Source organism: Haemaphysalis longicornis, unplaced genomic scaffold (genome assembly GCF_048455015.1).
Source record: "Haemaphysalis longicornis isolate Haplotype H1 unplaced genomic scaffold, Haemaphysalis longicornis Haplotype H1 scaffold_2, whole genome shotgun sequence".
NCBI classification, from domain to species: Eukaryota; Metazoa; Arthropoda; class Arachnida; order Ixodida; family Ixodidae; genus Haemaphysalis; species Haemaphysalis longicornis.
The window spans coordinates 117935222-117950735 of record NW_027526295.1 but is presented as its reverse complement, the minus strand read 5'-3'; the positions used below and the strand labels follow the sequence as shown (position 1 = coordinate 117950735).

General features: G+C 47.4%; 1 protein-coding gene and 2 non-coding genes across 4 annotated transcripts in view; 1 reads left to right on the top strand and 2 right to left on the bottom strand.

Moving 5' to 3' along the window:
- LOC144169140 (xaa-Arg dipeptidase-like) overlaps nucleotides 1-2149 on the top strand; it is a 34952-nt gene extending 32803 nt beyond the window's left edge. For both annotated transcript variants that reach the window (XM_077698168.1, XM_077698167.1), the window contains exon 7: nucleotides 1080-2149. In XM_077698168.1, the coding sequence (XP_077554294.1) occupies nucleotides 1080-1390 (311 nt within the window). In that variant the 3' untranslated portion in view covers nucleotides 1391-2149. The remainder of the gene's footprint in view (nucleotides 1-1079) is intronic.
- Nucleotides 2150-3005: 856 nt separating this feature from the next.
- On the bottom strand, nucleotides 3006-3079 carry Trnat-agu (transfer RNA threonine (anticodon AGU)). The gene has a single exon. It is a non-coding gene; the product is annotated as a tRNA-Thr (tRNA).
- Nucleotides 3080-13573: 10494 nt separating this feature from the next.
- Nucleotides 13574-13647, bottom strand: Trnat-agu (transfer RNA threonine (anticodon AGU)). Its single transcript has one exon. It is a non-coding gene; the product is annotated as a tRNA-Thr (tRNA).
- Between the last annotated feature and the right edge of the window lie 1867 nt (nucleotides 13648-15514).

Sequence of the window (15514 nt, the reverse complement as noted above, 5' to 3'; positions counted from 1 at the left end):
AATCGCCCATCGAGTAAAGACGCTGAGGTCATTCGCATCTGGGAACTGCAGGGGCCACCGCCAGAAACGCGGAAATTTGCAGATGGGCACTTAAGAATCCCTGTCGCGTTGAAAAACCGTCTTGTTCTCTTCGCTTATTTCTACGTGACGAAGTTTAAGTACCTAGCGTTAGAGAAAGTGGCGGCCTACTGAGAGGCAATAAGTATTTAACTGTCGCCACGAGCGTTCTTCCCCTCATATGATGGACGCGGCGTACGCTTGAATGTATTTAGCAAGCCATATGCGGCCTTCGCGTCTGCGTTTGTAGCGTGAGCTACGCTGACCGAGGTTGAGCAGTTTCCCGTGGCTCCTGGAGAGCTGTGCTGCACATGCGCGAGGAGGAGTGCCGTCACACGGCCCACAGAACGTTGCTTGCTGCCCGGCGTCTCTCACACACCCCGCGCGCCCAGCGTCTTCGCCGACCTCCGTTCCGCACGTGGCGGCACGGTCCACTTGATGATCGTGCGAGGGGTGGCCGGGTGTGGAACCGATGGCTCGTGCGTCGCAGCAGCACTGGCGTGAGCCTGAGGAATCAGCTTAGCTCTTGGGCGATTGGTGACGCGGCGCCGGAGCCGCTTGATCAATATACATGTGTCACATAATGCGCATACCGTGTGTGTCATTGAAGCAGCAGTAAGCATGATAATCAGCTAACCATAGACAACCAGGAAAGCTAAGAATAATAACTAGCTGAACCTTAGCTCCGGCTATAGTCCGTTTTTTTCATTTACCCGAATACTACTCCTAATACCCGAATGCAGCCACTTGCAAAAGCGTTATTGGCGTCACTTTCGCCAGTTACTTGCCCCGTGCTAATCTAATCATATGGCCCGTAATGGAAAGCGACGCAAATAGGAAAATCTTACGTCAAAAAGCTGCTAAGCGTAATGTACGGTCGTTTCCATGCCGTTTCCCAAAATGTGCGCTGTATATTGGGGGATGATCATTTTAGGCGCGCGCTAGTTTCTTCGGCCTGACGTTAATAAAGTAAGGTTAATATTAAACAGTTTATTTTTTCCCCGCCTTAATCTCTCCTGCAGGGTTTACTTTTTCGGATGAGGAGGAGGCGGTTCCGAGGACTACCGGTGGAACATCAGATGCCGCCAACGTGTCACACGAAGTTCCTACCATACACCCATTCTACCGCATTGACTCGGCCTTGGTGAACCACACGGCGGAGTTCTGCCGCGCTGCAGGCACGAAAGAGGCCCAAGACATCGCCCTCGACGTTGGCAAAACACTGGCGCTTACGGCCTACGACCTATTTTGCGACCGAAGCCTCATTGACTCCCTGTGGGAAGCCTTCCGATGCCCTACAAAGTACTCTAAGACTGTTCCAGACTCGGGATAACAAGACAAAATTCTTTGTGAGGCCTCCCAGCAGTAAAGCTGATCTAAAGAAATTTTCACCTAATATTTTGTTACGTGCTCGACCCCTTTAGTCCTTTTGTAGCATTGTATTTTAAAGAGAATAGTAAAGAGCATTGTAGTTATTTTTCAAGGAGATGTGCGAGTACTGCTAGGGGAGTGCACCGTACATAAAAGACTTGGTGGTTCCATCATAACTATCAGTTAGAGACAAAGATCGGAAGCATTCCCATAATTTGGACAATAAATAAACTTAAGGCGTAATAAAAAAGTAAAACGTTTTGAGTGTTGCACTTTCTGCGACGGGTTCAAAATGAAACATGTTAGAGCCATTCGATGGTCTAGCTGTTCTCCGAAATAACGGAAGCTCGACCTTATGATGATGATCATGGTTCAAGGTTTTATAGTGCAAATCTGAAAAGAAGCGAAGAGCGGGATGACAAAAGTTAGATCAGATGTAAAATACGACCTGTAATAACATGTGTAATATTAGGTTTAACTACGAATGTTGGTATATAGGGCCATAGATGAAAGAATAAATCTTGGTATTTAGGTTTTTCAAAAGCCTCACGATGCCCATCCTGTTTTCGACCGATCATGAGGCAGAATGACGTTTCTAGCGGTATGGCATGCGTTTTGATGAAGTCTACATCGCCTTGGTGGCTAAAATTGCTTACCATGGAACGATATGGCAGAGGTTTACAAAAAAGATCAAGGGTTCAAGTATGTTTGAGTGTTCCCAATTCCAGGTCTCTTATGGCTATCTACACTAATCTGGCATAACTTTTCGTAGGGCGAGTTTCTTTAGGTTTTAATAACCAGTTATCGGTTACGAATTCTTTGTGCCGCTGTTGCTTCCATTAAGGCGGCAGTTTCACGTTTAAATAAAGTTTGCTACTCGACCTCGTTTACGTTTATGCTGCCTCGAAGGATGACAGCTACAGTCTACTATCAGCGGCTTAACTTCAGGCAGTGCTACAGTGTCCAGGAACCAATTACCCGTGAAAGTGAGTTCAGGGTGTGGGCGGAGTAGGAAGCCTTTAAATCTCTCGGTATCAATTGTAGCAATAGTAGCACAGTCTCAATTGCAGCAATTTAGGTGTCACAAAGTACGTCACAACATTTCAGTAATATATAGTGAACACAACAATTACGTCGCATGGGTGACTTAATGGTTCCGTGAGGCGTGAAAAAAATAGGCTTATAATAAAAACACGAAGAGGCGCTGCACCTATGTATAGAAAGCGTAGTGCAAGAACTCAGGATTCTCAGTTAGTTGGCTTTACTCGTAGACCCGTATTTACATTTGTTTTGCTCTAGTCACGACTAGTACACTTTGAACATAAACAACAATCCTGCGAACGCAGCGACTTAAGCCCCACTAGAAAGCTATTCGACCTAGTCCTGGTCATGTTGAATAGCACACGAATTGCTAGCATAAAGAATTACAGTACGTAAAAGCACGGTAACATTATGGGCAAAAAGTACCTCAGCCAGGACGAATTTGGCACATTCTAATACCCACTCGCCTCCAATTGAGCGCAATCTAATGTAAGACAGTGCTCAGAACCACAACGTGCAGAAGAAAAGAAAAGGCTAGGCTCCGGTGAGATTCGAACTCACGATCTCCTGTTTACTAGACAGGAGCTTTAACCAACAAAGCCACGGCGCCTGCAGGTGTGTTCGGATATAAGTCTCTTCTTTATGTACACGCGTGCTCACCGTCCTTGTTATTTGCCTCTGTTGCTCGTAATACATGCGAGTGACCTTCAAGGACGCAGTCTGGGACCCTGCTCACGTAGCGGTTTTCGTTACTTCTCGGAGCAGCGATGGCTCTGTGCGTGCTCGAGAACGGAAATTGATTAGGAGACATTTTAAACACGAAACATCAGGTACGCGACACAATAGGTTTGATACTGCGGCGCAAAATTAAGCCTTGTTCGAGGCAAAGGCCCTCAGAGCACAGATTTTTACACCTCCATTCCGTTCCTGTGTTACGTTCAACAAGTCTGGTACTACCTTTGGAAACGAAATGATTCGACACACTTTGCCTTTCTTGTTAAACCACCTTGTCGCCAATGAGATGGCTACTGAGCATGCAAACAGCGTTGTATTAGAAAATTTCTTCGTTGCAGCAGAATGATTTCTGAGAAACTGTGTATAATGATGCCACAAAAACTATTTTCTCCGTAAAGATGTACTTTGTGTTTCCCGTTGCTGTCTGTAACCGGGGCTCGGACTTTGTCAAGTGAATTAATTTCACTTTTTTACGAGCGCCCCGCTTGTCGGAAATGAAGTTTTACCTAAGTTTTACCTAATCTCAAAGGCCGCAATAGGGGTTTGCACAGTCGCATATCAAAATTAAAACCGACTTCCTTATTTTTGCAATTCAAGAAAAAGTACTCAGATACATAGGTTTTTATTTGACCCAGTCTTCAAGCGCTTCTTATTTCCAAGGGGGTTTGCGGTTTACGTGAATCTGTGAATTTCAGACACACAACGTAGTGCATGGCAGCACGGTATTTTTAGCGCGAGGGAAATTATGGGGCTTGTACCTTGAGAACTGAACCATAGCTTCAGATCTAAAATTGTTTTCTTTCTGCCGTTCAAATTTGAAGAGGAACACTGGGGACATTTAACACTACAGCATACCAACAGTTAGAGTCGTGCGCTGGTAGGGGGCACCTGTTCTACTCCGACTTACATGCCATCACGTTCACTTAATATACGGCTAGCACTGGCTAACTTTTGATATGCCGTTGGCAACGTGCGTGGGCACATGGTGGCAACGCAAACCAGCTGCGTTTTTAAGTGCAGAGCCCTTTAGGGGCTCGCCTTGTCGTCGTAGCTCGCTCGCTGGACCGAAGTAGCGCCGCATGGCGTTCCGCCGTAGCGGCTGTCACGCGGCGTAACCCAGACGTTTCGAAAGCCAAGCGGTTAATATAGTCATGCGCATTGGAAACTCGTGAACCGCTGAGGCTTGTCATACATCTCCCCGTTGTTCAGCGCGAAGAAAGTGCAGGTACATTTGATGCAATATATAAGTAATTAACCGGAAGCGCCCGCGTTTATTTAGATAGGAACGCTGGTTGGGTTGGTTTTACGATATTAAGCGAAAAAAAATCTAGCACTGCAACGCCGGCGCACGTGCGGGACGAAAGGAAAGCACAAAAAAAAATTCCCCCGCACCTCCCTGAAGGGAATCGTGCATAAATGCGAACGCATTGGGTGCACCGATGAGTGTGTTGCGAGTAATGGCGTAATTAATGACGAGACTGTGAACGTAATCATTTATTCATCAGCACCTGTTTGTGTTATCGTTGTACCTGACGGCCACAATCACTGCCTTGTGATCGCTAAAGTGCACGGTCAAAGGGTCTTTGAGAAGCATACGCGCGTCACAGTTTCGCGTAAAGACCAACCAATGCAACTCCCGTGAATGGTAGTGGGGCACGTGTCGAAGCCGGCAGAGAGACAATGCATAGAGTGCCTGGTCTGCATGTACTCGACCAGCCACTCGCCACTCTTCTTGCGCACGTCAACGTTGAAGTCGCCAACCAAGACTATGGGGTCAGAGGGTTTGGAGTGCACGCGCACACTTTCCATAGCCGCGTCCAGAAATGCATTCGCATTTACGACGACGACGACGACTTAGGCAGAACTACGAGGCGCGAACGCACGTGCGACGACGACGGCGACGGCGAAAGAAATCATTTACGACGACGACGACGACGGAGGCCGAATGTATACGAGGCGCGAGCGCACGTGCGCGCGCTCACGTGCGCTCGCGCTGGAGGAATGCAGGCGCACGCCTGCCAACGGAGCAAGACAATCCCCGGCTAATAAATGCATTCGCATTTAAAAAATAGAACTCCCGCTGGCGCACTTTCAGGCAGGGGGCGCGTGAGCACTGAGAAGGCGGGAAAATTGAAATACGTTGGACAAACCTCCGTTGAATTATTCAGGTCAGGAATGAGACAAGGCGGCGAAGAGCGTGATGGGTGGTGAGAGTGAGCGGATAACGCCGCCACAACCCATTATGGCGAATCACTGCTCTGCACGTCTGACAGTTTTCACATTGAGTGGAAAGGCTTTATTTTTTTCCATTTGTTCTATTCAGCGGAGACCATTTCTGTACGGGACAGCGACTGCAACAACACAGACCAGACAGTTTTAAAGCAAAGCATTCTAGCTCTACCAGCCAACGGCTCTTTCGTGGCGTGGCGGAGGTCTTCACTCACAGAGCACGCTGTAGATCGCGCAGCGAATTTTCGAGCGTTCCCCGCACGGAAGTGCCTGCTTTAGCGACGGTTGTTTTGGGCTGTACCACGGAATTAATTGGTCGTACGGTAAACATACGATCGATAAGGATTGGTTTGCGTTTTCTAAACTGGTGAATACCAATTCGATTGTGTTTTAAGAGGTAGTACAAAAGGCGAAAGTAGCAACTGGTTTTCATAAATAGCGATTATAAAAGTTCCCTCAGATTTCTCGCAATTATCAAACTTACTAAACTAACTAGCTCAAATCGGTGGAGATGGGAATCAATAAGCTCACATGCTGAATGGTTTCGGTGTCAGCGCTTGTGTCGCGGGGTTGTGTAGCCCCAAGCTATAGCACATCAGGATTGATACGTTCCGCTGTCTCGCCCTTCGAAAGACGTTCCCCTGCGTTTTATTACTCCCTACCCACGGCCGCGGCGACGTCCGCCGCTCTAGCTCGGCCGTGGGCGACGATGCTGATGCGTTCGGGGCGCCGCCCCCGCTAATTCCAAGTAACGGCTGGCAGAATCTCTGGTTTCACTCGTTGTAGAGCCACGTGTGTGAATTCAAGTGACGACGCATGGACAATCGTTGTGGGTGTCATTTAAAGCTTTGCTGTCCTATCACCTTCACAGCGTGGATTGGAGCCATTTTTTTTTTCATGGAAAGTGGCACGTGAGCCATTTGTCGCCAAAAATGTGACGGAAGGCTGTGGAGTATTGTGCGAACGCATCATACATTAAACCTTGTCAGGCATAGCCCAACAGCCCACAGAGAATATGAGCAACGCCGCCTGTATAATCATTGCCTAACGCGTGAGCGAAAAATGGCCAAACAGCCACTCTCCTGCTGCTCCCTCCTACCTTTTCGTGCTCCGTAGCCTTCCTGCGTGCTTTCATATCCGCCAGCCAGCGCCGCCTCTAGAAAACTAGTTGACAGTTTGCCTAGCGTTCCCCAGTCGGCGCTGCTACGCCTTCTTATCTATTACTATACCTGTCTGTCTTTGGCCTGCCGCTGATAATAGCGCCTGCGCCACGGCGGACGCAAAACCACTGGTACTGCTGCAGGCTGATGCCAGATTTCCGCGCTTACCAACTTGGGTCACGGACCCCGACATTTTATGAGTGGTGTATTCCCCCGTCTGTTTCCTCCGCATTTCAGCCTTGTTTTGTCCACGCTGCTCGCACTCTGCATAGGAATGTTAATAATTAAAAATAACACAAGAAAACTGTATAAGAAAACAAAATGACATGATGTTTGCGCGCAGGCGCGCTTTCTGTTTCGTTTTGTATTCGCCGGAATATAACACGCCCCGAAGAATATTTTTATCTACGCCACTGCTCCTGTTATTAAAAGTGCTATTACTACTACTACTCGTACCACGGAAACAAACCGCTTCATCGCGAAGCAAACGATGTAAAGCTGCGAGAATACGAAGACGTTCAAGAAAGCACAGAGCTTCGTCAGCGATCTTTCAGAAAATGCAGCAGGCATGAAGCAGCGAGGGACACGTTGAACGAGATCCCCATTGGCCCCAGAAATAACGTACCGTCGTGACTAAAACTGGAACGAAACGGCTCTTGAAACTCAACAGGCAAGCTGACAGACACGCGTCGTAGGAGTGGGCGCAGCGTTCGCAACTCGAGAGCAGTGACGTAAGGGGGGAATGTGCACCGGCGCGCGCCACATAGCGAAGGAGTGGCTGAACTAAGCACCCCTACCGTTCTCATTGGAAAGCGGGCGACGCGTTAGGCAATGTTTATACACGCGGCGTTGATATGGAGCACATCGTGGGTATGTATAACTGCCAAGCCTCAACGTTCGCCTACAGCATGCAGATGACGGGAGCTTATTTCTTGTGATCAAACATCGTTGCGCTTTGAGTGTAAATAATTGACGGGCTAAATAATGTATTTTTTAAGACATGCCTCAGCATTCACTGAGCTTATAAAGCATTTGTTAATTCTACACTTCAGGTATGTGTTAATTTGTGGCTACGTATTCCACAGACACAATGGCCGCAACTGCCACGCATGCGTCACCCAGGGCTTAACGTTCGGTTTCTAGATCTAAGCGGTTATGGGTACCAGCAGGTGACCGTATAATAAGTAGTTTTCATAATGGTTACTTGTTCCCAACGTTAGGGGTTCAAAGTCCTTCATAGGCCTAACGTCCCAATTACAGACGCAAGTTTTGGCAACCTTCAAATTGAGCCTCATGACATGCCAAACAACGGCATACTCATTTAATGTTAACCTGGTGGTAATGGAGCTGGAGGAGGAAAAACATTATTGATGTCCAAAAGTGAATATATGTCTTCGGAAGTGGGCGACGCTTTCATTTAAGTGCCCCTGCAGCTTTGGCTCTCTTTGAGGCCCTCTCCACCAGTCTTTGCGGATGTTCCAGGGCAGACCAGTACAACACGGCTCTTTATTTTCAGTCATTGAATTTGCGTTCAAACGAACTTTCTTAATCTAGTGACAAGCTCATTTGACGGGCCGCCTAAAGAGCAGTTATTTGTACGTTAGGTTGCAGGGTATAAGGCGTGCAGGAGGCTTAGATGTGGGGATGTGTTTGTGTGCGGTAGGCGCCATCCTAGTGTCACCTCTTTGGGTAGCGTTTTGCACTGCGGAGGATGTGAGCTCCGACTTAAAGGCTGGTGTTGCAGAACGTCATCTTAGGTCGGAGGTATTGAGGCTCTAACTACTGGAAGTCTAATTTTGGGAGTTTGACGCCTATAAGCTACGCCCGGGCTACGAGTCGCGCTGTATTGGAGCGCTACGGATTAATTTTGACCGCCCGGGGATATTTAACTTATGCAGAAAGAGGCTCGAACTGTCGACTGGTCACCCTGTGGTGGCCGCCCCGCCAATCATAGCTCGCGTGACGCATGCGCTCAGTAGTGCCCTTCCAGGGAGCTGTGTCCTGGGGTCCAGATTACTGAGCTGCACACAGTGGACTGAGTGGAAGTGTGGTCAGTATTTCATGGGCGATTTGGATATTCTGTAGGCCTTTGCTAAAGCTACGACAGGCTCAATGTTAGTCGGATACTATTGGTAAGTGTTTGTCTTGTGGGTTTGACGTGGTGGCCATCGGTACAGCTGCTTCCTCTGCTTCTAGAGGGCGTTGCGCATTCGCTGTCACGGTTGTTTCTCGTCGCATGACTGCATCAATAACGCTGATGACCATAACTGGCCTCCCTAGGTAGCTCACTGGGTCAGTGTATCGAAGGTTTTTGAATTTGTTCTATTAGATTAGGAAAGCATGGGCAGAAGCTTGTCACCTTCCCTGGTTCTAATCATGGTGCTTCTTTGTGGGTACAGGGGGCTGGGGACTTCATCACATATGAATTTAGGCCTAACGCCCCGCCGCTACACGCTTAACACCCGTCAACCTTAGCCCAGGCCTACCTCCCATCAACCTTAGCATACAAAGAAGTTATAAACAGGAAAATATGGGCCACAATATTCTAGTAAAATATCGCGAACGCAACAATTACGTCGCATGGGTGAAGAAATGATTCTGTGAGGCGGGAAAAAAACAGGCGTGTTATAAAAGCACGAAGAGGCGGTGCACCTATGTATAGAAAGCGTAGTGCGAGAACTCAGGATTCTCAGTTATTTGGCTTTACTCGTAGTCCCGTATTTACATTTCTTTTGCTCTATTTATGACTACTGCACTGCACTTTGAACATAAACAATAATCCCACGAACGCAGCGACGTAAGCCCCACTAGAAAGCTATTCGACCTAGTCGTGGTAATGTTGAATAGCACACGAATTGCTAGCTGGCATGAAGCATTACAATACGCAAAAGCAGGGTAACTCTACACCTAATGAACAAAAAAATATCTTGGCCGGGATAAATTTGGCACTTTCTAATACCAACATGCCTCCGATTGAGCGCTATCTAAGTTCGAGCGCAACGTAACACAGTGCCGAAAACAACAACGTGCAGAAAAAAGAAAAGCAAGCTAGGCACCGGTGAGATTCGAACTCACGATCTCATGTTTACTAGACAGGCGCTTTAACCAACTAAGCCACTGCGGTCTTTTTTTTAAATTTCAATCTTTCAGTACAAAACAAGCACATCAAACAAAAACTGCAACGATAAAACTGCTAGTCATCACCTTGCCAGCAGAAAAACGATTAAAATTGGTTGAGGTTGGTCAATGTTTCCATCACAGGCAACCACTCTCGAGGCTCAGGCTGAGCCCTCCACACTTCAATAATCATACGCATTAAATCACCGAAATATTCTCTTGACCGTTTAGCGACAACGTCCCTATGGCGTATGGCCATGCGGGATTTCCAAATTGCATGTAGGGCCAGCACCATCACGAGGTCGTAAGGTACTTCGTCACTCACAATTGGTAAAACCCTAATGCCGTGAGCATCCAGGGGAAAATCTTTTTTGAGTGTCCGGTGAAGCACGTCCCCAAAGAAGACCCCGTCCCAGCAGTCCAAAAACACCTGTTCAACATTATCGGGTTTTCTGCACGGGTAGCAGTCCCCCCCACCCGGCAAAACCTTCCCTTTTCCTTCTGCCACATTTTCACATCAACGATGCCCGAGTGAAGTTTAAAGAAAAACGTCTTAACCCATGGGCCAATCACCATACGTTTCACACGCTTAAGCACATCCTGTCCTGGCCCTACACGGTACAGCGATCTATACAATGGAACGAGAAGTACGGAATCAACGAGGTCATTATACAATGTTTTACGCGTCACACTAGATAAGTACTCTAGCGTGAAGCGCGCACGCAAAAACATGTTGGCTTGTACCACCTCACGGAAGAAGCCTTTCGTTGCGCCAAAACAAAAAGAAGCTGAGGTTACAACAAAATCAGGAAGCGCTCTGGCCAACTTCACCTGACACACAGTGCGCAGAAAGGGGTCCTTCACATCCCGAACAAACAAAAAAAATTGCGCCAATCCACCCCGTGAATGTGGTTGGAAAGCAAAGCTGTAAACGGCACCCATAACGATTACCCATGCAACGTCACTTAAATTCACTCACATCGCTCTACAAATAGTAAAACCAGAGAAAAGTGAAATGCACTTAACCACATGATTTATTACTTCTAAGAGATATTCTTTGTAAGGTTAAATCATTGCATGATGCATGCACGTGTTTGGTTGAGTTGTATTGGTGTAGCAAAAGAGTGGAAACTTTTTTTATAAAATTAAAGCTCCAACCCGGTGTTAGACGTTCTGACTTTTCCGTCTCGGCGCCGCGGACGGAGGCGACGAGATTTGCGGCAGAGAAGGAGGAGGTGGAGGAAGAAATACTTCTGTTCAGATTTCTGAACGGCCCAGAGTGCAGTCCTAAGGAGTGATTCCTTCTTCTATGCGGCCCATATGCAGTCCGCGCGGCCTGTGTTCTGTCCACCCGCTGAAGCTGCGTAGGTAGAGAGGGCCTGGACAGCAGCATCTCCCATTCCTCTTGTTGGGTAGTTGACGGAAAGAGAGGAGGGTGCTCAGGGCTAAAGTCGCACACCCCGATTACGGGGCGGAGTGTTCCTACTTCTGAGCAAAATTTACATTGAGCGTCGTAGCGATTCGGATGCATTAAGTGAAGACGCGTAGGCTGTGGGAAGGAGCCCGCATTGTATGAGCCGTAGGGTAGTTTGTTGTTTTCTGGAAAGGTCAGGGTAAGGCGAAGGTACGGTCTGTCTCAGAAGGCGATAATACTGGGTTATCTCCCTGAACGTTACAAGCCGATGACTGTCCTCGTGCAGCTCCATAGCACGGGAGCTGAAAGCGCAGGCTTGTTGGGTGGGCGTATTTGTTGCCCTCCATTGAAGCGTGAGGGGATGTCCAGATGAGCTGAATGGAACCATTTGGGGAGTGATTTTTTAGCGCGCGCAGTGCAGGTCAGGACACCCAACCCCACTGGTAATTCCAGTAGGCTTGCTGGGAATCGGTTACAACCCACCGAACCCCTGGTTGAGTGAGAGCCAGGGTGATGGCTGCCTCTTCTGCTGCCGTCATTTCTCGAGTCCTAAGCGAGATACACGCAAGGAGGTTGGGGCTGGAGGTAGCCACGATGATGGCGTATTACTGCCCTCGATGTTTGGAGGCGTCTGTATGATCCCCACCGAGGGTGGTGTTTAGCGCTTGAGCCCGTGCTTATCGGTGACCCTCGTCATGTGAGGGGTACATATTTCTAAGCAAAGGGAGCATCTTTAGTTTTAGTCGCCAAGAGTCTGGGTGTACGTCAAGCAGAGTGACATTGTGGGCCGCCCAGCCAATCTGGTGAAGCATGCGGTTACGCACCGCAGTTCTGAGTCGGACGTTCTAGTTAGAAAGATGGCCTTGTATCAGCTCTTCCACCGTGTTGTGGAGCCCCGTGCTAAGCAGCCTCTGTGTGGACGCAGTCATGAGAAGACGAATGGCCTGCTCGACCTCCGTTCTAATCATTATATAAAGCATCCCTATGTCTTCCTTGTTGAGAAGAAGACAGGGGGTGGACGTAAGTGACTCTCGAGAGGACAAAAGCTTCAATTAATCGAAAGGTACCGGATTCCTTTAGGCCTCGCTTCTTGGTGGCAACTCGCCTGATCATGTGTATGATTTGATTAATGCTGTTTTTGAGGCGCTGCAAGGAGCCGTCACTCTTGGTGTTAGCCTTGAGATGTAAGCCCAGAACCTTGATGCTGGGGCTTGGAGTGATGGCCTGGCCATCAAGGAGTGTTTGAATGTATTCCTTGATTTGGCGTGCGGGCGGACGACAAGGAGCTGGAATTTTTTACGTGAATACTGGAGGCCACAGGCTTTAGCACACTGGCGTACTAGAAGTGAGATGCCATGCATTGGTATTAGCTTCATTTAATTTATGTAACTCTTAACACATGAGCAAGGTGCGCACAGGGCCGCTAGACGGGCGTGAGTGGTCGCGTGACGCTTTCACGTGGAATTCAGCGAGAACGCAGGGGGTAAACCCGTAGATGTGCTTGGTGAGTACACCACCTGTCTTCCCCGTCTTTGCTTGGGCTCGTAGCTAAATCGGTACGATAACGGGCTCTACCTTTGTTAGTCCATTAGTTCCAGGTTCGATTCCCGGCAGTTCCAGTAAATTCTTTTATTTGTTCGCTGGAGTTTTCTGGTGACACCAACGGTCGCGAAAGAACCCTTGGGGGGTAGAGGTAAAAAGATTTGCTTTAAAAACGATTTTCCACTTGACGCAAAAACAGATGCGATAATGATAGGCCACCAAGACGCACGCGCCGAAACAGGTTCGTACGGCTGGTTCTCTCCCATGACGACTCCCAAATCAACACAGCAAAAACTCGGTGCAAGGCCTGTACATGTGCCCGCGAACAATGCAACACCTGTAGAACGCACCACAGCTTGATAATTAAAAACACATTGCACACTGAGGCCCTCGCAAATATTGAATGTCCGCTACCCTCCCATTTCTCGGCCTTTTCACGCAATTCGACTGTTTGACTGCGCCAATAAGGGTCGCTGTCTACATAGTTCTCGAGGGGCACTCCCAAGTACTTCACCGGCGTCGTCTGCCAGCTGATACACTCGAAAACACTACGCGTACTCTCTCACTGGCCATGCCAGACCCGTATTTACCTTTGTGTTGCTCTATTTACGACTACTACACTTTGAACATAAACGACAATCCCGCGAACGCAGCGACTTGAGCCCCACTAGAAAGCTATTCGACCTAGTCCAGGTCATGTTGAATGACACACGAATTGCTAGCATAAAGCTTTACAGTATGCAAAACCAGGGTAACTCTACACCTTATGGACAAAAAAATATCTCGGCCGGGATAAATTTGGCACCTTCTAATACGTTCATGCCTTCAATTCAGCGAAATCTAACTTCGAGCGCAATGTAACACAGTGCTGAAAACAACAACGTGCAGAAAAAAAAAGAAGCAAACTAGGCACCGGTGAAATTTGAACTGACGACCTCCTGTTTACTAGACAGGCGCTTTAACCAACTAAGCCACGGCGCCGGCAGATGTGGCCGGATACAAACCTCTTCTTCATGTACATACGTGCTCACCGTCCTTGTTCTTCACCTCCGTTGCTCGCAATACACGCGAATGAACTTCAAGGACGCAGTGTGGGACCCTGCTCACGTACCGGTTTTCGTTACTTCTCGGAGCAGCGATGACTCTGTGTGTGCTGGAGAACGGAAACTGATTAGGCAACATTTTGAACACGAAACATCAGGTACGGGACACAATAGGTTTGTTACTTAGGCGCTAAATTAAGCCCTGTTCCAAGCACAATGCCTTCAGAGCACAGAGTTTATTCCTTCCTGCCGTTCCTGTGTTACCTTCAACAAGTATGGTACTACCTTTGGAAACCAAATGATTCGACACACTTTGCCTTCCTTGTTAAACCACCTTGTCGCCAATGAGATTACTACTGAACATGCAAACAACGTTGTATTAAAAAATTTATTCGTTACAGCTGAATGATTTTTGGAAAACTGTGTATATTGATGCCACGAAAACTATTTTATCGGGAAAGATGTACTTTGTGATACCCGTTGCTGTCTGTAACCGAGGCTCGGATTTTGTCAAGTAAATTAATTTCACATTTTTCCGAGCCCCCCGCTTGTCAGAAAAAAAGTTTTACCTAAGCTTTACATAATCTCAAAGGCCGCAATACAGGTTTGCACCGTCGCATATCAAAATTAAAACTGACTTCCTTATTTTTTCAATTGGAGAAAAAGTACTCAGAATTACATAGGTTTTTACTTGACACTGCCTTCAAGCGCTTCTTATTTCCAAGGGTTATTGCAGTTTACGTGAATCTGTGATTCTCAGACACACAACGTAGTGCATGGCAGCACGGTATTTTTAGCGCGAGGGGAATCATGGGGCTTGTGTACCTCGAGAACTGCACCGTAGCTTCAGGTCTAAAATTGTTTTTTTTTCTGCCATTTAAATTTGCAAAGGAACACTGGGGACATTTAACAAGGAAGTTATAAACAAGAAAATATGGGAAGGGTCATGAAACAAGCTTTGCGAAACAACCTTGACAAAACAGGCTTCGCGAATTTTCCGCTGACAGGGGCAAATACTGGGCAATATGGCTTTTGGTATAAAAAGTGGGAGAGGAGTTCGCTGCTAAAGGGGAAGAAGAGGCGTAGTACCGCCATGTAAAAAAATGGGCGCCTGTCTACTCACTCCACGGCAAATCCCACATCTCGCGCTTTTCCCTCCCAAGGTCCGGTCCTACTACGATAAACGAGAAAAATGTCTGCTAAAATCATTTAAGTTTTCGCGCGTTCCACTGTCGCGCGCTACCTAATAGAACGTTTCGTAAATGTAAAGCTTGTAAGGCCATCACGAGGTCCAAAGTAGTCACATGCTTTCTTCGTATTCTTGAGTCAAAATGTTTTTCGAACGGGCATTCTTTTAGTTGCTACCACACAATCAATCAGCCTCATATTTTTAATCGACGCTGCAGATACCAGATATGTATTTATGTTTTTCCCCAAATATGCCAAATGTTTTCTTTTTTATTGCTGAGCACTGTTGGCAAGTCTGAAGAGGGTTTTGAGATTTGGTGGTTTGGAAAAGTTTTGCCTGTATAAAAATCCACTTCAAAAATTTCTTTACCTTTTGGTCGGGCAGCGCAATCCACAGACAGACAGACAGACAGACAGACAGACAGACAGACAGACAGACAGACAGACAGACAGACAGACAGACAGACAGACAGACAGACAGACATACCAAACTTTTGCGCTTAAGTATCCCAAGAAATACTATCGTCTTTAAAATTGCTGGGGAACGTAAGTCTGCTTAAGTGATGTGAATGCGAAAGCGGTGTGAAAATGGGAACTGGTTAATCATCCTTCACACT